This window comes from Anomalospiza imberbis, chromosome 7, assembly GCF_031753505.1.
Source record: "Anomalospiza imberbis isolate Cuckoo-Finch-1a 21T00152 chromosome 7, ASM3175350v1, whole genome shotgun sequence".
Classification (NCBI taxonomy): domain Eukaryota; kingdom Metazoa; phylum Chordata; class Aves; order Passeriformes; family Viduidae; genus Anomalospiza; species Anomalospiza imberbis.
The window spans coordinates 1521743-1546544 of NC_089687.1; the positions used below are offsets into that span (position 1 = coordinate 1521743).

At 50.1% G+C, this 24802-nt stretch overlaps 1 protein-coding gene across 1 annotated transcript; it reads left to right on the plus strand.

The window, feature by feature from the left end:
- The first annotated feature begins 1790 nt into the window (after positions 1 to 1790).
- Positions 1791 to 11799, plus strand: ARL5A (ADP ribosylation factor like GTPase 5A). Its single transcript, XM_068195086.1, has 6 exons — positions 1791 to 2063; positions 3834 to 3894; positions 6042 to 6189; positions 7167 to 7250; positions 9021 to 9172; positions 9824 to 11799. The coding sequence occupies exons 1-6, from the start codon at positions 2018 to 2020 to the stop codon at positions 9870 to 9872; spliced, it is 540 nt and encodes a 179-aa protein (XP_068051187.1). The 5' UTR covers positions 1791 to 2017; the 3' UTR covers positions 9873 to 11799.
- The last annotated feature ends 13003 nt before the right edge of the window (positions 11800 to 24802 follow it).

Genomic DNA, 24802 nt, shown 5'->3' on the forward strand with positions numbered 1-24802 from the left:
TGGCACCGGCATGGACTGCAACAGTGTCAGGATATTTCTCTTCTTAAAGTGTCAGGATATTTCTCTTCTTAAACTGTTCAGGATATTTCTCTTCTTAAAGTGTTCAGGATATTTCTCTTCTTAAAGTGTCAGGATATTTCTCTTCTTAAACTGTTCAGGATATTTCTCTTCTTAAAGTGTTCAGGATATTTCTCTTCTTACAGTGTTCAGGGCCGTGAGTTCCCCTCCAGAGCAGCAGGAAACACACAAGTCTCTGGACACAGAAAACTGGAGATTACTCTGGCCTTGCTGCTTTGGTTCCGGACCAGCAGGGACAATTAAATGTGAGAAGCTGCCGTGGGAATAAAAGCTGCTTGAAGGAAAGATGAAAAACGTCTGGAATAAGAAAGGAGATTTCATGCCCCATCCCTGGAAGTGTCCAAGGCCAGGCTGGGGCTTGGAGCACCCTGGCACAGTGGAAGGTGTTCCTGCCCATGGCAGGGGAAGGAATTTAGGTGTTGGTTTTCTTAGTTTTTACAGAGATGGGGTGACTGAGAGGCGTTTTAAAAGATTTTATTCTATTACTAGTTTTGATGACTAGTGAGACACAAGAGATGTAAAGCTCATTCTATTCATTACCCAAATCACAAATTATTGCAGTCAGGGACAGGACAAGTGAGAGGGCAAATACCCCATGTCTCAGGCAGCAACACAGCTGTGCACAACCTTATTATTGCCTGGGATTTCCAAATCCCCGAGGATTTTAACTCAGTGGAGGGTTTGCACAGAGAAATTTATCTCAGGGAAGAGAAGCTCTGGATCTTAGAGCCCGTTCCAGTGCCAAAAGCGCCCTTATGCAAACTCTCCCCCAGCTACTGGGGAGCAACTTCACCCACGTTATTCCCAAGTTTTCCTCAGAGCACCAAGTTAGAACGGGGCAAAGCGAACGTACTTTCTTCACAGGCTGCAGCCAGCCTGGGAGAGCTGGGGGCGATCCCCTGGAGAAGGGAAGGATCCAGGGAGAGCTCCGAGCCTCTCCCAGCGCCTAAAGCGGCTCCGGGAGAGCCGGAGTGGAGCTTGGCGCAAGGGCTGGAGGGCCAGGACACGGAGGAACGGTTCAAACCTGAAGCGAGGGGATTATTTCCACCGGCACGGGGGAGAACGCCCTGGCTGTGAGGGCGGCGAGGCCCCGCACGGCTGCCGGGATCAGCCGTGAGGCGGGAGGTGCCGCTGGCAGGGAGGAGGACCGGGACCGGGACCGGCTCCGGGCTCCCTCACACCCGCGGCCCTTGCCCCGCTCTGCCGGGATCAGCCGTGGAGCGGGAGGTGCCGGTGGCAGGGAGGAGGACCGGGACCGGGACCGGCTCCGGGCTCCCTCACACCCGCGGCCCTCGCCCCGCTCTGCCGGGATCAGCCGTGAGGCGGGAGGTGCCTGTGGCAGGGAGGAGGGCCGGGCCGGGCCGGGCTCCCTCGCCCCGCTCAGCCGGGATCAGCCGTGAGGCGGGAGGTGCCGCTGGCAGGGAGGAGGGCCGGGCCGGGCTCCGGGCTCCCTCGCCCGCTCAGCCGGGATCAGCCGTGAGGCGGGAGGTGCCTGTGGCAGGGAGGAGGGCCGGGCCGGGCTCCGGGCTCCCTCGCCCGCTCAGCCGGGATCAGCCGTGAGGCGGGAGGTGCCGCTGGCAGGGAGGAGGGCCGGGCCGGGCTCCGGGCTCCCTCGCCCGCTCAGCCGGGATCAGCCGTGAGGCGGTGCCGTGTAATGGCGGCCGCGGTGCCGCCCCCGCGCGTCAGCGCCGCGCGCCCGGCCCGGCCCGGCCCGGCCCGTCCGTGAGGCGGCCGCGGGCGCTGCTCCGCTCCCGCCGCCGCCGCTCCGCTCCCGCCGCCGCCGCCGCTGCTCCCGAGCCCCGTCCCCACCCCGCGGCGATGTCCGAGCCGCAGCGGCCCCGGCGCGGCCCCAGCCGGCACTCGGGGCGCTGCGCCGGGCCCTGAGCGCCCGCGGCCCCGCAGAGCCGCGGCCGGCGAGGCCCGGAGCGCCCGGCCGAGGATGGGGATCCTCTTCACCAGGATCTGGAGGCTCTTCAACCACCAGGGTGAGGCCCGGGGGCACCGGGGAGCTCCGGGAGGGACCCACGCGCGCTCCGGGGCGGCCGCACGGGCTCCGGGAAGTCGGGGCTTTAACCTTTTTTTTTGTTGTTTTTCCACCTTTTTTCCAATTACCGGAGTGCTCGTTTCCTGACGGCCGCCTGTTAAATTATTGACGTGTGCCAGAGGAGCGCGGCCGCGGCGCGGCGGGTGGGTTCCTCTCGCTGTCGGCAGAGTGTGGGTTTTAGTGGCAATCCTCGACAAGGGGCTCGTTCACGGGGCAAATGTTATTTATGGCTTCGGCTGTGGCTGCCCCTGGATCCCTGCAAGTGTCCCAGGCCAGGTTGGACGCTGGGGCTGGGAGCAGCCTGGGACAGGGGAAGGTGTCCCTGCCGTGGCAGGGGTGGCGCTGGGTGAGCCTTGATTTCTCTTCCAACGCAAACCATTCTGGGATTTTTAACACCTGTCTCCCTGCAGCAAGGTGTTCATGAGAGTTGTAGCTTTAACTACAAAACACCTCCTGATGGCCTTTCCGTGTCTCTGAAGCCGTTGGAGTTTGATTCTGAGTGAGCCTCAGTACTCTCACACCTGCTCGTTGAACGTCCCAGTTATGTCCCCGTTAACGCGTAGTGCGAATGCAGCAAAATATTTTTGTCCTGTAGCATCCAGCCCCACCTTAGGCCTTCTGTTCCAACTGATTTCCTAACATCCACTATGCTGGCAGCATCCCACCCGAAACAAAAGTTCCTAGTTGTGTGGGGTCGGGTAAGCAGACGCTTTTACAATATTGTGCAGTTATGCAAAGTTATTAAAGCTGGAATTTGTGTTGGAGGGCATAAAAGACAACTCTGCAAAACCACACAATATTGGTAAAATCAAACCCGAGAAAAGCCCACTTACCTGACCCCCGTCTCCTCCCTCTCCTGTGGGATAAATCAGTGTGAGTGTTGTTGGCTGGCAGGGACTGATCTCAGAGTCTGAAGCTTGGGCATGTTTTTAATGTTTTTTGTTGCTCTTGATGGACACGGGGAAGGAGGAGAGTAACCCCCTTCTCACCAAGCTTTTACTTGACTGGTCTGCTTGTTTGTGCAAGTGAAAGTTGCGTAACAGAGCTGAGAGCTGGCTGTGCTCTCCCAAACTGGAAGTCATCAGTTTGGGTGTGCTTGACACCACCAGTGGTAGAGTTCCCAGCCACTTTTGTGATGCACAGGAGAGGAGGTGCTGAAGGGAAGCAAGAATTGATCGGGGCATTGGGCTCCAAAGTGTCAGAGGTGGGTTGTGGAGCCCCTGGTGACGTGTCCAAGGCCAAAGTGGGTGAATGTGTCCTGTGAAGTGTTGGAGGGCACATCTGTTCCCCAGGAGGGAAAGGGCGGCACAGGGATCACACCAGCCTGGTTGGGCTTTACCTGTTCTTTGCAAAGACATCAGGAGATTGCCTGGGTGAAGGGCAAGTGGAGTTGGGAGCTGAAAAGTTGAAAGTGGGGTTGAGAGCTGGGGGGATGGGGTTTGATACAGGCTGCAGAAGAGGATCCCAGCGTGACATTGGCAGCCAGAGATGGGAAACATCCTTCTGAGATCTCTCAGGAATGGTTCTGTGGAGGGCGAGAAGTTGCCAGTCCCTTCCTTGCCCACCCAAACTTTCCGGGCTGGCCCACAAGCGCACCTGGCCACGGCACCTGGAGCTGGGCACCGTCGGCTCAGGAAAGCAGTGGCAAACGTGGCACTAACTTTGATGCAGACCCAGCAGCTGTGACTTACCAGTGCTGTTTTCATTGCAGAGCACAAAGTGATCATTGTGGGCCTGGACAATGCAGGGAAAACGACCATTCTGTACCAATTGTAAGTAGGACCTGCGGGGACGCTCGGGGCGTTTCCAGGTGTGCTGCGTGGCCCTGGGTGCTTTCACTCACAGCTTTCCAGGTGGCAGAGGGTGGCTGGAGTTTGGGACGGGCTCTGCTGCATGAATGAGGTTTTGTTCAGAGGGGTTTGGATCACATCACCTGCTGTTAGCACACACTCCCAGCCGCCCTCGGTGTCATGGCCTCGGCTCTCCGCCAGCCCCATAAAATACGATTGTAGTGAGTGCTGGCCACGGGACACTGTTGCAAAACTGATCCACGCCACACATTTAAACAGCAGACAGGTCAGTGGCAAAGCACCTCTGCCTGCCCTGACTTGTGTCCCCAGTGCTGAGATCAGTTTGGTGTTTGGGATGGGATGAAGGAGGAAGGCTGGTACCAGCACAAACCCAGGACAACACCTCTGTGCTGTCCTGCACCTTCTGCCTTCAACAGCAGCGTTGATTCGTGCGTGCCTTGCATTAGCCTTGCTCCTGGTTTACATGGAGCTCGAATGAGCTTCATATCTCAGTTCCCCAGCTGCAGTTTGATAGAGGATACCAGTCTGTCCACAGGCTCAGAAGCTGCTGGGTGACACAGGCAGCTCAAGGTCTGTTTGTGCTGGGGACAGATTGGCCCTTTCCCACGTGCAGCGTGTGGCACTGAGGAGTGTTCCTGAGTCAGAAATAATTCCTGTTAAACGGTGTGGCCGTGCTGCTCCAAGCCCACATTTAAAATTGGCTTTCTGGAAGTGGTTGGGGTTTGTCACATTCCAGCCTGCTTTGCCTTTCCCAAAACATTTCTGGCTGCTGGTGCCCTGCCACGCTGCAGGGAGAGTGAAAGGTGAAGGTGAAGGTGATTTATAGAGGGTGAGAGGTGTTAAAAAGCACAAACAGAATGAAGGGTATTTCTTAAGACTGGGAACTCCTGTAGTCGAGGGCTGTCTTTGGTGGTTTTTTTAATCCACTTCCTCCACAAATGTCTTGCAGTTCCTCCCCTCATTTCTGCAGTTTCGGTGCTTTCTTTTCCCTCTCATACAGATCTGTCTGTCCCCTTTTTCTTTGTACCCACTTGGACTCCAGAGCACTTTCCCAGCTCCCTTATTCTCCTGCCTTACTCCTCCTTGACCCTACCCCATCTTTGCAGATGCCATTTTGCCTCTTGCAGACACTTCCTTTCCTCCCATTCTCATGCTCAGCTTTCCTTGCACTGGCCCAGGGTAACTGGGATTGCTTTTCAGAACACTGCACCATCCCTTTATCTCCTTGGCTCTCTGTATCCTCTTCAGGAAATATCCCAGCACCATTACAAGTCTCAAATTGCTGTCACTGTAACTAAAAGCTCTGCTGGAACTTCAAAAAGGCTCATACAAAATGAAAAGCTATATCAAGATGATCAGAAGAAAAAATAATTAAGTTCTTTTGAACACAGATGGTTTGCCTTGGAGCTACTGTTAATTTTTTTTTTTTTGCCTGTTACAGTAGAGTTTTAATAGCCTGAACTTTTGGAGAAGCCAGAGCACACATTTGGTTGTTTGATGTGAAACCGGTGTTCTTGGTGACAGTCACACTCAGTATCTCTAAACAATATATTTGAAATATTTAATGGCTGCATTTGTCTCCAAAAAGTTGTGCATTGGACTGTGCTGAGGGTAGAAGAGGAGGAAGTTAGGACATGAAGCATTAAGTCTGGTTTTAGTGGCCTGCCCTGGAAGGAGAACGGGATGGAGTGGGTGAAGTGTTTCTGGTGGAGCTGGAGGATGAGTTGTTGTTCTGCTGAAACTTGGAAATCTTGTGGCTTAACCACATTCTTGAAGCAAAACAACTGCTCTGTCCCATGTGAGCCAAAATGGGCCTGGAGAAGGAAGAGCTGAGTGCTCCCAAAAGCTTCTTGAAGCAAAAATGCTCTCAGCAACGTGGTGTCATTAATTATAACACATTTTGTTCACCAGTGCTCTCTCAGCTCTGTAATTTGATTATTCCATAGTTCACCGAGTCCTTTTTATTGCTGTTTTTATTTACGTTTCTGCACCTTCCGCCATCAAACCTTGCCTTGGCTGCCCAGGGATGTTTGCTGAGCTTCTCTGCCTGGGGTGCACTTGCACGGGTGACCTTGGGTGACTGTCCCTGTTCCCTGTTCCCTGTGCAGCTCCATGAACGAGGTGGTTCACACCTCTCCCACCATCGGGAGCAACGTGGAGGAGATCGTGGTGAACAACACGCGCTTCCTGATGTGGGACATCGGGGGCCAGGAGTCCCTGCGCTCCTCCTGGAACACCTACTACACCAACACCGAGGTGACAGCCCTGGGGCACGGCTGCCAGGGGCCTGGGGCTGCCATCTGCCACTCTGCTCATCCTCTGGGGCTGGCCCTCACTTCCCTGGGAATTGCACAATTCCCCTTGCTGTCACTCGCTCTGCGGTGGCTGCTCCACAACCTGCCTGACAGCCCAAAAGTTTTCCTCCAAAATGTTGGCAGCTCTGCCTCACAAGCTCCTGTCACCACCAGCTTAAACACCCCCAGGAGTTTTCAGAACTCTTCAGAGGTGCAGTTGCATACACACACACATCAGTATATTATATATATATATGTATATAAATGCACATATAAATATATGTATGTAAATTTTATCCAGCACACAACTTGATAAAAATAATGCTTTAAATCAAGGTTTCCTATCTGTTATCAAATACAATCTAAATACAGTTATTTATATGATATAAATTATGCTTTGTGTGGTTAGATACAATTATCACAGTAATTACCTTTGTTCTCCAGTTCACCCCTGTGAGGTGCTGTGATTCTTTAAGGTTCTTTTCCAGCCTAAATGAAGCTGGGAGTGTGTTCTTGGAGTTTGGAGCTTCAGGACTCTTTTAATCCTGTGCAAATACCTATTTGCATGTTAGTTCTTGACCTAGACAAAGAAAAATGATGCACTTTGTTTTAAAGGCTGCAGCAAATAATTTGAGGGATCTGTGTGGTGCCTCAGTTACACCAAGCTGAGAACAAAACCAAGTCTGTGTTTACAGAGAATTTTCTTGCTTTCAATACGAATTTTTCCCTGAAAAATGGAGAACAGAAAGTGAAAAGTTGTGTCAGAGCTGCCTTTGTACCCAAAGCACAGCACAAGAGTGGATAACCCCAGGCCTGTGGGATTACTGGGGCTGGAGGGAGGTTTGGGAGCAGGGGTGGTGCCTGATAATCCAGCTGGATAATGGGCTGGGACTGGGAACAGCAGGGGTTTCTCTGCCTAACAACTCTCCCTTTTTGCAGTTTGTGATAGTTGTGGTGGACAGCACAGACAGAGAGAGAATTTCTGTGACTAAAGAAGAGCTGTATAAAATGTTAGCACACGAGGTGAGTGCACCCTGCGTCTTTAATATGCATTTTAATATTTATTTAATATGTATTTTAATTACCTGGCTGATACACACCAAGGGAAGCAGATTTACACCCTGAACTGCCTTGTCCCTGCTGCACTGTCTTCTGTGGAACTCCCAGCAAAGCTGTTAATTAATACCGAATTACAGAAGTAGCCTGTCAGAGTGCTCCAGTGAAAAGCAGTAGGGACCTGTCAGGGACATCTGTGGGTTTTGTACTTCATGTTATATCTGAATTAGAGCCTATAAAACCCCGTGGTTTCCTGCAATAATTTATTCATTATTTTTGATATCTTCACGGTTGCCTGAAGTTTTACAACCTTTCCAGTGTGTGTTAGAGCACGCAGCTCTGAAACTGAAGGAAGTTCAGCCCGTGGCTGTAGCAGCCACTGCTCTGTGGGTATTTGGAATTGCAGAGTGGGAATTGCTAAGTTGTACAGACCCTCCTTAAACCTGAGCCCTGGGTCAGCTCTGAACCTGAGCTGGGCTGATGTAAAAGCCAGGCAGCATCTGTGGCATGACCTGAATGCAAACTGGATCAGGGTGTGCGAGCTGACACTGAGCTTCCAAATTTAAGTGTCAGAATTAAAAAAAAAAAAAAAAAAAAAAAAAAAGCATAAAAATGATGGCATTATAGCCTAAAATATTCCAACTATATTTAACCTATAGCCACAGTTTGGGAGCCTGCAGGAAGGGCACAGCCTGCCTATGGATTTCCTTTGAGGAAAAACAAGGGCTTTGCATAGGATCTTTCAAGTTTTAATTTTTGGTGGGTTTTTTTGTGTGTTTGTTTGTTTTGTTTGGGGGTTTTTTGTTGGTTTTGTTTTTGCTTTTCTAATTTTTGATGCTTAATTTAAATAGTTTTTTAATAAAGTCAATTCTAACAGAGCAGGTCAGGCTGTGGGGTGTTAAATGTGGCATGGTGGGGTTTGGTGCTGCTGTCCAGGACTGGCATTGCAGAGCTGGACTCCTCAGGCTGTTGCAAAAACCTGCATCTTCTGTTTCCTGATGTCGAAAGGAAGATGAAGTTGTTAAGGAGCTGGTTTTGCCGCAGGGAAGGCCTGGAATACCAGGCAGAGTGGAGCCCATTTGGGAGCAGTGAATGTGCCCTTTGTGTCCCAGCAGGATGTTCCCAGGCTCCCTCTCCAGACGTGGCTGTGACGTTGGGAGAGAGCAGCGGTGAAAGTCAAATATTGATTTAAAATCGCTTTTCTTTGCTCCTTTTCTTTGCTCTTTTCTTTCTCCTGGCCAGTTCCATGGAGTTGCTGTTAAGGCAAAATTGAGTTGTCCAGCTCAGTTCCAGCTATTTTCTGGAGCAGTTGATTATTTGGGAATTAATTTGGCTGCTTTGCAAACAGGAGTGTGTGTGCCTGATAGGCAGCTCAGTGCTTGAGCTGGCTTGGCTTCCTGGGAACACCTTTCTGCTTTCCAAGGGAAAGATTTTCAATAATACACCCGTGCCTTCATGTATTTCCATGCAATTTGAGGTAAAATAAGCTTATCCCTGGAGTCACTGTTCCAAACTGTGAATGCTTCTCAGGTACAGGGGTACGCAGGGCTCTGATCCTCGTGGAGCACAGCAGAACATTGTCCTGAGATTCTTACTCCTCATCCATGGCAAGAATTGGCTGCTTGGTGAGCTGGATCAGAGGACTTCCTGCAGCTGCTGTCAGCCTGCAGCACCTTGGTGTCCCCTCCTCTGCCTCCCAGGGCTGCTCTCTCATGACCTCCTCTCCTTTGTCCCCAGGACCTGAAGAAAGCAGGATTGCTGATCTTTGCTAACAAGCAGGATGTGAAGGAGTGCATGACAGTAGCTGAGATCTCCCAGTTCCTGAAGCTGACTTCAATTAAGGATCACCAGTGGCACATTCAGGCCTGCTGTGCTCTCACTGGAGAGGGGTAAGAGGGATTTGTGTCCACAGGAGGGGAATCTGGAATTACTCTGGGGGTTGTGTTATGGTATTTGGGTTTAACTCACATTCCTCCCCTATCCAGAATCCCAGAATCCCAGTATGGTTTGGGTTGCAAAGGACCTTAAAATCCCATCCCAGCCCTGCCTTGGAAGGGACACCTTGCACCATCCCAGGCTGCTCCAAGCCCCGGTGACCAGCCTGGCCTTGGGCACTGCCAGGGATCCAGGGGCAGCCACAGCGGCTCTGGGCACCCTGTGCCAGGGCCCTCACAGCTTCCTAATCTTGATACTTTTAAGATTTTTGGGCTCAGAACACCAAATCTACATCAAATCCACGATGTCACCTCACAGAGATAAGACTTGATATGATTTGGGCTTGATGAGGTAGAGCCAAACTGAAATCTGGTTTTTAAGAGTAATCCTAACTAGAGAGAACTTCACGTCTTGAAGATCTGGGATCTGAATTCTCTGGCCATAGATGATATAATAAGATCTAGGAAGTGCCATACAGGGAGTGAAGAGTTTCCAGAAAGGATTCAGAGTTCTTGGGAAGAAATTAAATTGGTGCTGTGGAGTTACCTTTGGAGTTATCCTGAGAAGTGCCTGCATTCCCTAAATGTTCTCTCTTGTGTTCCCAGGCTGTGCCAAGGACTGGAGTGGATGATGTCCCGGCTGAAGATCAGATGATTTTTAATGACCTCTTTGCACAGACATTGCTGCAGCAGAGCTGTTCCAGTGGCAGATTGGTGGGGTGGATGTATTTATACTGAACTGATGGCAACTGTATTTTCTACATAGCTGCACACACACACACACACGGACAGGAACAGGAACTGGGAGCAGGCACAGGAGCAAAGGAGCACTTGGGGCTCCAGGTTGGTTCGGGTTCCTCGGAGGATGTTCAAAGCTGTGACCAACCTTCTTTTCAAGCTGCCCCTCGGAACAGTCCGGCGTGGGCGTGGGGAGGATGGAGCGAGAGGAAGGAGCTTTCAATTTAGAGTTTTATGATCCCATTGTAGCCCTCTCTAGTGGAAGTTGTTGGCTTCACTATTGCAGTAAATCAGCGAGCGAATGAATCTCTGGCGTAGGTATCGACTCTCCGGTATTTCTGAGGCTGCCGATGTTACAAATGCAGAACTCTTCTCCTGTACGTGTACTGTACATATTTGTGTATATTTATACCTCAGTCCTAGGTTAATTGCAGTCTGCTCAGACCAGTGCAAAGCTGAATCAGTATGTTGGCAGTAGTGCTGATCTGCGACACGGCCACGTCCCCGTGTCTCCAGTCCCTCCGTGTCCGTACGGCTGTAACATCAGTCACACCTTGGCTCTCCACAGCCTGATCAACAAACTCTCTCTTCAGCCCATTGCTTGTTTTTCCACATGATTTTTGGATTAGGGCTGGAATGGATTGGGGCACATGGATTGAGCTTCGAATTCCAGGGTTGGCAAACAGAACAAATTTGCCAAAGAGTTTCAGATTAAATGGGTTTTCCTCTTATTGTGGTCATCATTGGATTGGGTGATGCTGCAGGTCCTGTCCACTGCTTTCCTTCTCTGCTGTGCTGGTTGATTCAGGTCTGGCAGAAACACCTTTGGCTGTCAAAAAGGGAAAAGTAACTTTTTTTTTTCTTAACCAAAGAAGAGGCACAAAAGTATGTTTGAAAGTGTCACTGGAATCATACAAGTCAGACTCTAGTGAAGTGTTTTTCAGAGGAAAAACTCTCTTTGCTACATAAAATGTACAGACATTAAAATGTGCAGGTGTGTCAATATGCAGTGGAGAGGACTGGATGGGGACAAAGCAGATGACACTACTTGAAAAGCTGCAGGTGACCCACACGAGTTCCAGGGCAGAACTTCCTGAAAGCAGAACTCCCTTGCATGGTCCCCAGGCAGTGTGAGAACACTAGGACCACCTTTCCCTGTGCAGCTCCTGCTGGGGTGGCTGTCCCAGGCAGAAGGGGGTCAGAATTCCCACTTTAGAGGATCCAGGCAGTTGGGAAGACACTGGGATGGTTGGAAATGCCAGGCTCTTCTGTGGGAGATGCACTGGGAGTTCAGCAAAATGAAACAAAACTGTGTTTAAAATGTTCTTCCCTTTCTCAGCCCCCGTGTCTGGTAAGGATGGAAAAGGCATTTTAAAGACATTCTAAAGCTTAGTTTGAACTTTTTAAGGTGCTTCTCTTTGGTTCTGGGATAATCTGGTCAGCTCCTGCCTTCCTGCCCACCTGCCTCCCTGGGAGCAGGGGAATCCTGGGGAAAGGAGGGGAAGCAATCTCTAAGTCTGTATTTAACAAAGGCAGGGAAAGAATTTAACTTTTTAATCTATTTTTGGTATCTCCAACACTCCCTGGCTGGGGGATCTGCTGTCTTTGTTAAACATTAAGGTGTACATGCATATATCTCTAGTGCATGCACATAGATCTTGGTATTTAACTGGTGTATTGCAAAATGTATCAATGTTTGAAGAATTAACAATTTAATGCAAGGACTCTCTCAGTTTCTCTGACAGTATCTACAAGCAAAGAGCTCTGTGCACACTTGCATCTGAAATGGAATTGTACATTTTCTAGTCTAAAAAAAGAAAAAGCAGACTTGCTTCTAAACCCAAGTGTTTGGTTTTTGAGTCTTGTGTCTTCCCTGGGCTGAGTCCACACCGGTTGGGTGAGCTGGGGGCTGGCTGCTCAGAAAAGGAGTTGTTGCTGTTGGTGGTGGAGCAGTGCTGGGATTTCTGCTGCTTGGTTGTGCGTTTGCAGGAACTCTGTCTCTGATGCAGGTGTGGTGGTTGCTGCAGGTGTGGGTTGTGTTGCAAGCAGATACTCTGTGTTTACACATCACTTAGGCTGGTTTTACTCTTTCCCTCCCCGTGCCACTTACCTTGCTGTGGCCTCTGAGGTTCACCTTGTCTTGGTTTCCCCAGTGACCACAGAGCCCAGCAGGGCCGGGGAGTGACTGCACAGCTCAGGACTGGCTCTCAGACGGGTTTTCTGTGCCCCGAGGGGTTTAGAATGCAAACACTCAATTGTTTTCTGTGTGTTGGTCAGCGAACGACCCAGTGTTAACTGACTGCAGCCATCTCATGGGTCACTGTGAGCTTTCTGTGTGTTTTGTGTTTTTCAGGGCAACTGTAGCCAGAATTCAGTGGTGGCTGATGTTTCCTGACACATTGTGGTGTTGTCCAGGGCTTTTGGGGTTTAAATGCTGATTTTCAGTTTGTGGGGATGGTGGGGTTTGTCAGCAGAAGTGACAATGCCAGACTCACCTGGAGTGATCAATGCCAGACTCACCTGGTTGCTGTGATCAATTCCAGACTCTTTGATCAATTCCAGACTCTCACCTGGAATATTTGCTGTGATCAATTCCAGCCTGTGTGATCAATTCCAGACTCTCACCTGGAATATTGGCTGTGATCAATTCCAGCCTGTGTGATCAATTCCAGACTCTTTGATCAATTCCAGACTCTCACCTGGAATATTTGCTGTGATCAATTCCAGCCTGTGTGATCAATTCCACTCTTTGATCGATTCCAGACTCTCACCTGGAATATTTGCTGTGATCAATTCCAGACTCTTTGATCGATTCCTGACTCTCACCTGGAATATTTGCTGTGATCAATTCCAGACTCTTTGATCGATTCCTGACTCTCACCTGGAATATTTGCTGTGATCAATTCCAGACTCTTTGATCGATTCCAGACTCTCACCTGGAATATTTGCTCTGATGGTGCTTTGAAGTGCACGTGTGTGAACTTAGAAATGTTTTAAATTTAGTCACTGAGAAGAGCAGCCAAACTTTTGATCTCTCGACCCCTTTGTGCTTTGTGTCAGTGCTCCTTGTTGACAGCTTTTTTCTTTTCCCTGTAGGGGAATTCCCATTTTTCTCCCAGCTGTGTCCATAGAAAATCCAGGGAGCTTTGCATCAGTGCTGCTCCCACTGGGGACTGCTGGGCAGGGGTTGCCTTACCCTGGGTGTGACCTTGGTGTGTGATGCTGCTGTTTCACTCTCGGGGTTCTGCTGCCTTGGCTTCAGCTGAAGCTCAGGCTTTGCCTTTGTTCTCCATGAAATTCATTCTTAGGAAAAAGGAGGGGCCTTAAAAATGGTTATTGAAGTAATGCTGCAAAATGGCATTTTAGTAGCAAAAAAAAAAAAAAGGTCATATTTCAATAATCTGATACTTCAGATGTTTCTTTTGGTTCAGAAGATCATCAGTTTGGTAAATCATCTCTGGAATATGCTGCTTCTGGCATCTGGGAATTATACAGGCCTTTAATTGTGAGGAGAGGTGGAAAATAAACTTGGGGAATGTGAACAGCTTCATTTTTTAATATCTTTTCTTTTTGGGAGGCTGAGCAGCTGCTCTGCTGGGCATTGTGTAGGTGTGTGAATGGTAAATGCACCTGACCAGCACCTTCCACGTCTCTGCAGCTCAAGTGCCTAAATAATTCCATAATCAGCTTTACTTCCCATTCCCTTAGAACAGAGATAGATACCTATAAAAGCCTCCCAGTGTGTGGACATGAGTGGGTTTTCCCCTCCCCACACCCCAGCTTTAACAGGATTTGTGATAAATTTGTTACAGTTCTCCCATCCCTGCCATTCCAAGCACTTTTCCATTTATCAGGCATCACTGAGTTTGCTTTGGGACGGGAAATACTGAATTTGTCCTTGTGTCAGGGTGCTTGGCTGCAGTTCCTGTCGAGGGACTGTTTAAATAACTGAATCCAGGAATCCTTGGCCTTGGGAAGCTCCTGGTGGCAGTGCTTCCTTCCTCGCTGGCTGGTGGAACACGAAGTTTGTCACTGTCAGATTAATTAGGTCTGGAAAGTCGTTTTCAGCTAATTGAGATGGATGTGCTGGGCAGCCCTGGGCAGGGCAGGGCTGATCCCGTGGCACTGAGGAAGGAAAATATCTTTGCACTCGTGATAATGCAGATGTGGCCTGGTTATAAATCCAGATGTGACTTGAATTTGTTGTTGTGGTGAATACCTTAAATGGCCAAAAATGATGAATTAATTGTAAGGGGCTGCCACTGTGGCTTTTTATTTAATGTGTGAGAATCGGGAGCAGGAATTCTCTCCTTGCCTTCAGAGGGCCTTACCAGTGAATTTTTCTATTGTAGCTTTATCCACAGTGGAGTCACTTTACCACCCTGAGCCTTTTAAGCCAGACTTTGGGTAAGGACAGAGCTGGGTGGGGTTTTTAAGCTTTTCCTATTTGGAAATGTACAAAACTCTGAGACCGGGGGAAGCCAGAAAATGCTGCTTTGCATGGAAGGCTGGGAATGCTTCCTTGGTCGTCTTCAGCTCAGTGCTCTCTGTGTCTCACTGGGGAGGGGGCCAAGGCAAGCTGGATTCTTGCAGAGGTTAAAAAATCAAACAGCTCAGCCTGTGGGTAACGAGGTGTGGGACCGAGCAATGGGGACAGCCCCGGTGTCGCTGTGTCCGTGCTAGTGTCCCTGGATGTCTCAGCACCCTCGGTTTTCTTTCCAGCCCTCGGGCTCGGCTCTCCGGAGCTGCCTCAGGGTGCAAGGCTGGGCTTGGAGCAGGTTTTAGCCTGCCATGCTCGGGTCCAAGCCGGCTCCAGGCAGGTGCTGTGCCCTGGCCGGGGTTTGCAGAGGGGAGGAACATCGCGAGTGCCCGCGGCGATGCCCACGCCGCGGCCGCCTTTCCTTTGATCGCTTCTACTTTGTGCTTCTCCCGCTCCAGACTTGGTCACCTTCCTGAAAGAAATTCAGCCAGGACGTGGCCAACGCTGAGACTGCAGGAAAATTTCATTTCAGAATGTATAAAATGATGGCTTCAGATGAATCCCAAGCCTGGCAGCTCCCAGCTGGAGCACTGCTGTGCCTGCACTCACACATGGGTATTAAAGTCATTTAGCCAAAACCTTTTATAGAGCTATTTATTATGGCAAAGGAAAACCAGGATTCTGTTAAGCAATTTTTCCCCCCTGAAATTTGATCAGAGCATTCCTTGAATTGTTTCCCCTTTGCCACTTTCTCTCTTTCAGACTCTGGTTTTCATGCAGCTGAAGGGGACTCACTCCGTTCTCTTAATTCTTGTTGAAGTGGAGCAAACACAAATTTGGGCTGGGGAACTCTGTACCATCATATTTATGCATTTATAGATGATGTCAATTGCTAATTCTTTAAAACCTACCAGTATTTATGATTTTAGGTTGAAAACACTTGTAAAAATGTGCCTGTTTGCATTAAACTTTGTGTGTGGGAGTTGCAGTGAAAGTTTTCAAGCAAATATGTGATTTCTGACCTGGTTTTTGGGGCTGTTTAGGTGTTTCTGGGGTGAAATGGGCTGTTCCGCCCAGCCTGTGATGGGGGTAATTTATTTGGGGAAAGTTTGGTGGTAAGTCTGTGCTGGCTGGTGTCAAGACTGGGAATTAAAGTGAGTGTGAAATGTTGTTTTCCTGTCAGAAATGCTGAATTGCAGGGGTGTGCCCCTCTTCCCTACCCACAAATCACACACAGCTACCTGTGAGCGCTGGGGGGCTGCAGGAAACTCCTTAAAAAGCAAAAGACATGGAGCCAAAGTTAGCGTTAGGGGATCAAATTCCCAGTTTGGTATTTGTGGGCTGGATGTGGCACTCGGTGCTCGGGGCTGGGTGCCAAGCGGGGGTCGGGCACAGGTTGGACTCGGTGACCTTGGAGGTCTTTTCCAGCCTTGGTGATCCCAGGGTTGTGCAAAGAGTGATCCTGCCCAGCTCTGCAGCCCCACCAGCCCTGGGTGGGCATTTGGGGCTCCTTGGGTCCCTCCAGCTGCATCCATGGGGTGATCCCATGGAATGACCTCCTTGGGTCCCTTCCAGCTGCATCCATGGGGTGATCCCATGGAATGACCTCCTTGGGTCCCTTCCAGCTGCATCCATGGGGTGATCCCATGGAATGACCTCCTTGGGTCCCTTCCAGCTGCATCCATGGAATGACCTCCTTGGGTCCCTCCAGCTGCATCCATGGGGTGATCCCATGGAATGACCTCCTTGGGTCCCTTCCAGCTGCATCCATGGGGTGATCCCATGGAATGACCTCCTTGGGTCCCTTCCAGCTGCATCCATGGGGTGATCCCATGGAATGACCTCCTTGGGTCCCTTCCAGCTGCATCCATGGGGTGATCCCATGGAATGACCTCCTTGGGTCCCTCCAGCTGCATCCATGGGGTGATCCCATGGAATGACCTCCTTGGGTCCCTTCCAGCTGCATCCATGGGGTGATCCCATGGAATGACCTCCTTGGGTCCCTCCAGCTGCATCCATGGGGTGATCCCATGGAATGACCTCCTTGGGTCCCTTCCAGCTGCATCCATGGGGTGATCCCATGGGGTGACCTCCTTGGGTCCCTCCAGCTGCATCCATGGGGTGATCCCATGGGGTGACCTCCTTGGGTCCCTCCAGCTGCATCCATGGGGTGATCCCATGGGGTGCCCTCCTTGGGTCCCTTCCAGCTGCATCCATGGGGTGATCCCATGGAATGACCTCCCTGTAAATAACGCACAGGGACGGACTTCTGGGAGTTCTGAGGAATAAGGAATTGCAGCAAACCCCCGTGTTGGGATGGTGCAGGAGATGCCAAAATGCCTTTGCGCATTCCTTATCCTTCCACCTCCGCTTTTAGCTGTGCTGGCTGGAGTTGTTTCCTTTGGGACACGCTTTTCCCAGCAGGGTGGGCTCTGGCTGCAGTTCCTCCCTGGTGCTGCTGCCCTGCATCCCTGGCAGTGCCCCAGGCCAGGCTGGACACTGGGGCTTGGGGCAGCCTGGGGCAGTGGGAGGTGTCCCTGACATGGCAGGGGTGGAATTAAATGATCTTTAAGGTCCCTTCCAACCCAAACCAGTCTGGGATTCCGTGGCTCTCCTGGGACATTTTTGCGGGCGGGTGAAGGAATGCTGAGCTGCCTTAAAGCCAGGTCTTTTCCTGCCTGTCCCTCTTAACTCCATTATTCCTTGACTTTGATAGAACTTCTGAAAACTGACTTCAGTTTTCCTTGGAATCCAGTTAAATATTAGGTGATTAAAAGAGAAGCCACCGTTCTCACACTTTATTTTTGTCTGGTTTAGCCCAGCTGTGCATTCCTTTGGCCTTTGTGCCTGGTGTATGGAACTGTGAATAGGCTTTTGAACAGAAAATGTCACCTTTTGGCTCTTTTTTTTGAGTGTATAAAAGTTAACTGCTCTGTTCTCCTTCAATGTTGTTTTTTTAAACAACACATTTTAAATTAATAATTAATACTTTCGTGATGCTATTACCACTTTTTAAATTACAGGTTGTGTTGCTCTTGTTGCACAGTCTGTATTGAGTCATTCTGAATGTTTTTATTATAATATGGGGATGAAATACATGTAAAGCTACAGAATAGTCAACAATATTGACAATAAATACAGTTAATTCTTGTCATTAATTTTTCAGTTCTGACAGTTTTTACCTTCATTCTTCAGAACTGGAAGGGTTTTCTTCTGTTTCAAATGTATGTGTGTATATATGTGTAGGCAACTCGCGGGGTTATGTAAAGAGGTCGCGCAAAAAGGTCATGCAAATTTCCGTGGGAACAATGAAAATTGTCTAAATTTTTGTACAGAAAAAAAGATTTAGTGTAAATGTTGAAGGAGGGAGGGCTTTGTGCTGCAGGATCCTCACAGATGTTGAGTCGTTTTTGTGGGTTTGGCTTTGGAACCTGGGTTAATGGGTGGAAATCAGCTGTGTAAGCAGCAAATCAACCCAACTGTCTGTGTGGAGCTGGCCAGGGAATTTCTTGGAGATCCACCGTGCCTGGGATGCCAAAGGTGCTGCAGGGAGCAGGTGTAGGTGATGAATGGAGGGAAATCCTGAATTTTCCTTGATGTGCAAAGCTTCCTGAGAAAAGCCAATGTCTGGATTGTCCTACAGGGATGGGCACTCCACCACTGCCCTGGGCAGCCGTGCCAGGGCTGGACAACGCTTTCCAGGAAGAAGTTTTCCCTAATACCCAACTTAACCCTCCTCTGGCACAGGTTGAAGCTGCTCCCTCTCATCCCTTGTTCCCTGGGAGCAGGTCCTGAGCCCCAGCTGGCTGCACCCTCCTTTCAGGTAAGTTGTAGATAAAAATAGGGTCCCCCCTGAGCTCCCTTTTCTGCAGGATAAAACCCTGGAGTGCTGACAGAGTTCAGCAGTGGGGGCTGCTCCCTGGGGAGCACAGGGACAGGGAGGAACAGCCCCTCTTTGCCATCCCGTGGGCAAGGGCAGCCTGAATCCAGGCACAACAATTTTCCCACCACGTGCCGAGACCGTTCATTCCTGGTGTTTCTAAGAGAATGCTGGGATAATGCATAAACTGTGCATATTGGAAAGTTAGGTCTCCTAACTGAGATAAGGTGACAAAATCCCATTCTTGCAGGGTTTTCCTGCTAGGAGCAGCAGCACCAGTGAAGGAATGACAGGGTGGATGGAGCAGGGAGAGGGGGAAGGGGTTGGAGGATATCTGGGCTTCAGCTCCTTGGAGATTTAAAAGATGAAACCTTAATTCTGCTTCTCTGGAAGCAAGAGGCCCCTCAGGATTTTGACCACTGGGTTTTTCCTCCCTTTTCCTCCTCACAGCTCTGGGGAAGCGACAGCTCAGCTCTGAGGCCGGGTCATTTTGCCAGAGGGTGTCTCTGCCTGGCAGTGACACAGAACCTGTGCCATGGCCGGGATTTAGGGAGGCAAAGGGAATGAAGCCATCGTTGTTGTGTTTCCTGGTGGTGGGCACAGCTTTGCTGAGGGCACTGTGGTCCCTTGGCGTGCCCTGGCAGATGGCAGGGTGGATATTCCCAGCACACAGCACGCTGGGACCCCCCTGCATCCCAAACAGGCGATGGCAGGACTGGAGCTGCTCCAGGAAGGTTCTAATGATCTCCACTTCTCTGCCACCCACCTGCATCCAAAGCTGGAATTACTGTCTGTTTCTGAGCACAGACAGTGGCTGGGGACTCAGTGTTCCCATGCCAGCCCGTCCCTGAGATGCTGGCAAGGATTCCTGTGGCTGTCCTGTGCAGGGCCAGGAGATGGATTGGATGATCCCTGTGAGTCCCTTCCAAAGCAGGATTTGCAGCTCTGTGAATCTGGGATTTCTCGCTCCAGCTGTTCCCTCCCAGGGAGGCCAGATGGGGGCAGGATCCTCCTTTTTATAGCAAATACTTCAAATGAAGAGTTTTATTTTGCTTTATCCAAGGGAATGAAATTCTTTAGGCCAGTGCAGCCACGGAAAGAAATCCCCTGCCCCTGCAGTACCACAATCACTTGGGTGGGGCCTGGGGAAATCATTGTCACAGAACTGCTGCTACACAAGGCAAACAAGGGAAAACTTTGTATGTGGAGCAAGGAATCACAGAATCCCTGGGGTTGGAAAAACCCTCCAAGATCATCGAGTCCAACCATCCGCGGCACTACCCAGGCCACCACTGCCCCAAGTTCCCAGTGCCACAATCACAGGGCTTCAAATCCCTGCAGGGATGGGGCCTCCATCACTGCCTGGGCTAGACAGGAATTCCCATGAAGGAATTTTCCCCAGTACCCAGCCTGACCCTCCCCTGGCACAGCTGGAGGCCACTTCCTCGTCTTTCCTCCCCTGCTGTGGGGTTATCCCTGTCCACCTCTCCCGTGCTGCTCAACCTCAGCCACCTCTGAGCCCGAATAAAGGTGATGGAGTCATTTAATGATCTGTTTCACAGAGCACTAAGTTAGTTTTTATCTCTTAGGATGAGCTTTTATCACAGACAGTCACAGCAATTTCGTGCTGTTTCACTGGGCTCCTGCCATGCCTGGGACAATCTAAGCTTTAGTCTTGCCTTAGTCTAGCCTGTTTCTGCTTTTAAAAACAATCCTCCTTCAGTAAATTTGACGTTTTTGTGTTTTCTGGTATTTCTCCATGGTGAAGGGATGGGTTGTTTTTACACAGATTGTTTTGCTGGCTATCAACAGTAAGAAAATTGTAGGAACAACTCCATCGAAACCTGAAGATTATTTACTTGATTTGTAGTGTCACAGCCAAAAAAATTCAGTACACAAAAATATTTGTTCCATGTGTGTTGCTCAGAAATCTGTGGAATAACAACACTTCTGTAAAAGAGTTAGATTGGGTTTTTAATCTTTCTTGTGCTTTCCAGCAAAGCTATTCTTGCCAGGGAATCTCCAGCACTGAAAAGGCTCAACGTGGTATAACCTGTGTTAGATGAACACTGAGTTTTCAGGCTGTGAATTATTGCATTAAACCATCCCACCCTTCAGTAGCCCTGATGAGCAGACACCGAGGATGTGCTCGAGATCTGTCCCAAGACACTCCCACATGGAAGGCGAGCTGGCTCCTGCCCTGGAACCTGCGTGTCCGTGAGCATCTCGCTCCTGGCCGCCATGGGGTGATGGATTTGCTGAAGGCTCTGGTGCTTGGGCCATCTCTGCCACAGCCAGGGAATTGTGCAGCTGCTTCTGTCCCTCCACTGCCATTATCTCACTTTATAAAAAGCCCCATGAAGTCATCAGGAGTTCAGCGTCCCATGGAATGGCTTTCAAAGAGCTGAAGGTCTGCCAGACTCCTGGAAATGAAAACTCTTTAATGAATAAAGGTTTCTTCCCCCCTGCCCTCTCACTGCATGGAAAACGTGCATTAAGAAGCCTGGATCACTTTGGAGAGATGAGGGAGACCACGGTGAGCAGCTCTGAGGGTGGCACTGGGTGAGGCTGTGCACAGAGGTGGTGGCACTGGGGAGGGGCTGGGGGCACCTCCAGCCTCTCTGCTGGGAGGGTGAGGGCAGGAGCACAGCTTTCCTTGGCAGAGGTCGAGCGCTCGCCTCGGGATCATGGAATCACAGAATGGCTCACAGGGACCTAAAGATACCCAGTTTCAACATCCACAGGCAGGGACACCTTCCAGTGCCCCAGGCTGCTCCAGCCTGGCCTTGGGCACCTCCAGGGATCCAGGGACAGCCACAGCTGCCCTGGGAATTCCAGCCCAGCCAGGAATTCCCAGTTCCCAACCTCCCACCCATCCCTGCCCTCTGGCAGTGGGAGCCATTCCCTGGGTCCTGTCCCTCCAGCCCTTGTCCCCAGTCCCTCTCCAGCTCTCCTGGAGCCCTTCAGGCCCTGCAAGGGGCTCTGAGCTCTGCCTGGAGCCTTCCCTTCTCCAGGGGAACATTCCCAGGGCTCTGAGCTCTGCCTGGAGCCTTCCCTTCTCCAGGGGAACATTCCCAGGGCTCTGAGCTCTGCCTGGAGCCTTCCCTTCTCCAGGGGAACATTCCCAGGGCTCTGAGTTCTGCCTGGAGCCTTCCCTTCTCCAGGGGAACATTCCCAGGGCTCTGAGCTCTGCCTGGAGCCTTCCCTTCTCCAGGGGAACATTCCCAGGGCTCTGAGCTCTGCCTGGAGCCTTCCCTTCTCCAGGGGAACATTCCCAGGGCTCTGAGCTCTGCCTGGAGCCTTCCCTTCTCCAGGGGAACATTCCCAGGGCTCTGAGCTCTGCCTGGAGCCTTCCCTTCTCCAAGGGAACATTCCCAGGGCTCTGAGCTCTGCCTGGATCCTTCCCTTCTCCAGGGGAACATTCCCAGGGCTCTGAGCTCTGCCTGGAGCCTTCCCTTCTCCAGGGGAACATTCCCAGGGCTCTGAGCTCTGCCTGGAGCCTTCTCCTCTCCAGGGGAACATTCCCAGCTCTCCCAGCCTGGCTCCAGCTGTCCTGGTGTGAGTTATTCAGGTGAGGACCCTGTTCATGTCACTGCTGGGATGTCAGTGGGGTCAGTTCAGTTCACAGAAGTTTCTGCTGGCTCAGGAGCTCCTGCAGGTTCCCCCACTGACGAGAGGTCCCCTAGGAGAGCATGGCCCAGTGCCAAGTGAGTGAGGGGAGGTAATTTGTGATGTTATCGTTCCTCCTTGTGATTAAATGTCCCTTTATTGGTGCAGTTACAAAGTTGTATGTTCTGGGTTTTATGGTCTGGAGCCGTTGCAGAGCAGTGGGAGCCCAGCAGATTCCGGTGGCTGCTCAGTGCTGTTAATAATAGTGCAGAGAAGAATTGCTCCTGGTGGCTGTTGTGCTGGTGACCTCAGTGCTGTGTTAGTGACCTTTCACAGAGCATTCTGCCCCTGGGAACTGCTGCTGCAGAGTATTCCTGGCCACGGCCAGCGAGCAGTCTTAATATTTTATGGACTACTGCAGGTTGTATTTCAGGGTATGAGATACCACCCCAGCAATGCCAGTCAGGAATGTGAAGCACGTTGCCTTTTCCCCCCTCATTTTACAGTCAGAGGTGTTTGAACCTTTCATATAAATATATTCCTTTTAAATCAGCAGAGTGAGAGAGAATCTTTTAAAATCAAGTCTCAGACACGGGCTGCAGTTTGCTGAAGGCTGTGACATTGGACATGTGAGCTCTGGCTCAGCATCCTGCAGAGCGAGGAGACTCAAGGTGCATGGATTGTCTATCAGTGGGAAGATTCTGGGATTTCTTGAGTAGATTCACTGAGCTTTGATCTAAGTCTTGACCTTCTCTTGCTCCTGTGATCTTTGGACACCTCCTGTCACAGCCCATGAATTGCACGTTTGGCTCTCCACAGGCTGTGGGAACTACTCTGCAGTGTAGGGGAGTCAGAGGGGCTTGGAGGGAGAGGGATCCAGAGGCAGGAAGGGTCCTGAGGCCATTTCACTGGAAACTCCACAAATGAACCCTGCACCAATTGGAAAACCCTTGGACTGGGGAAGAGGGTTAGTAACACTTTTCCTTCTTTTGCCCAAGGAGGCAAAAGGTGAAAAGTACTCAATTTTACCTCAAAAAGTCACAATTTTACCTCAATTACACGTTTGTATTCAGAGTTTGCTCCCTCTTGGAATGAAAGCATGTCCTGGCTGAAAAAAGGCATGGAGGCTAAGGGAGTAAATACTGGATTTCTTCCCTCTGTTCTCACGCAGGGCACGAACATCTGTCAGCAGCATCAGGGTTGAACTGGAAAAGCAGCAGAGGTGGTTGCAGAATGAAGGTGATGCTCTGCTCACAGTTTCAAAGGGAGTGCTCAGCCCTGTCCCTCCACCCAGAGGATTTACAGCAGGGAATGTCTCTGTGTTAATCCACCTCTTTGTTGGTGATGTGGAAAGTTGGCAGAGCTGTAGAACCCCACGTGAAACCTTTCTGCTTTGGTAGAAATGTGAAGACACATGAAATGATCTGAGTGTGCTCTGGGATAGAAATGAACCTGGCCTGGGTTATGGTTTCTTCAAAAATTTTTTCAGCTTGGTTCTGTGAGAAACAACAACTCTGCTCTAAATTCACTGCAAGGAGTTCAGTGAGGAGCCGGGGGAAGGAGGCAGGATAGGGAAACCAGTAGGATTGAAATTTGAGAAAACTGGAATACATCCTCATGGCAGCAGCACTTGGGGTGGGACACGACTGTGTCGTGTGCGGGCACCTGAGGGGGAGAACCAAGGAGGAATTTCTTCCAAGAAGGAATACTCCAAGAAGGAATTGTATTTCCTCAGCAATAACCCACCCTGGGGAGGGGAAAGCACCATCAGTGCAGCAAACCAGGCTGCTCCCAGCCACATCCAACCTGGCCTTGACGCTCCCATGGATGGGACAATCCTAAACAAATCAATCTGCTTACACAGTAACATCTCTCACTGTAGTTGCTGCAGTGATTTGCAAAAGGGTGCTAATAATGAAAAAGTTTGTCTTTAAAAGATAAAAGAGCTGTGTTATTTTTCCGAAGGGTAGAGAGGCAGAGGCTTGTCCAAAGGGACAAGTGTGGGAGGAAGGGTAAGAGCTGAAATTCTGGCTGCCAATCAGGGCTTTTCACTGGTATTTACAGCTGGTATTTGTACCTCTGTTCTAAAAATATAAAAGTTTATTTGCCTTGGAAACAGCAGGAAGAAGAAAATATTCGAGAAGAACCTCTCCTTCCTTTCCTAGTTTATAGTAACTGATGTTAATATTCCAAAACCTGAATATGTTGAGTTGGGTGCTGAATCTCAGCTTCCCTCACCACCTCCCGTGAGGAAATCTGACCAATACAATCAGAGCTGGCTTTGAATTCTTGAGGACATTTGCCTTTGCTGTATCTTCTTTCCGATAAGCACCCGTGTCTAGGACCCTGTGGCTGTCTTGGGAACATTAGCAGGGGAGATAAATTAGGCTGTTTGACATCATCTTGTGGATAAATATTTTCTTTTAGGATTCTCAAAGGCCCTAAGTAAAGAACAGGGGAGGCTGTGACAGATGCTCTCATGTGAGGAGAACTCTCCTTGTGCCAATGGCCCCAGTGAATATCTTGTGTCGATGTACAGGATCTTTTACACTCTGATTTTATATCCTCAGCCTTGGGGGCTTTAAATATTAACCTAATTTTTTAAGTTTCTACAACCAGCTGGAGGGGCATTTGTTCATGTGAGTTCTCTTTGCTTGTTCAAATCTTATAATGAAAAAAGTAAACCAGTATTTGGCACCTTGTTCTTCTTCTTTTAAGTTTGGGTTTGTTTGTATTTTTTCCCCACTTTGAGTCATCTTTTGATTCAGTCTTTGAAATATTCTGGTGGGACACTTGCAATACTAAAAATTTTGGGCGTATACCCAAACAATTTGATTTCAGGCCACAATTCCTTCTCTGTCCAGGAACGCTGGGAAGC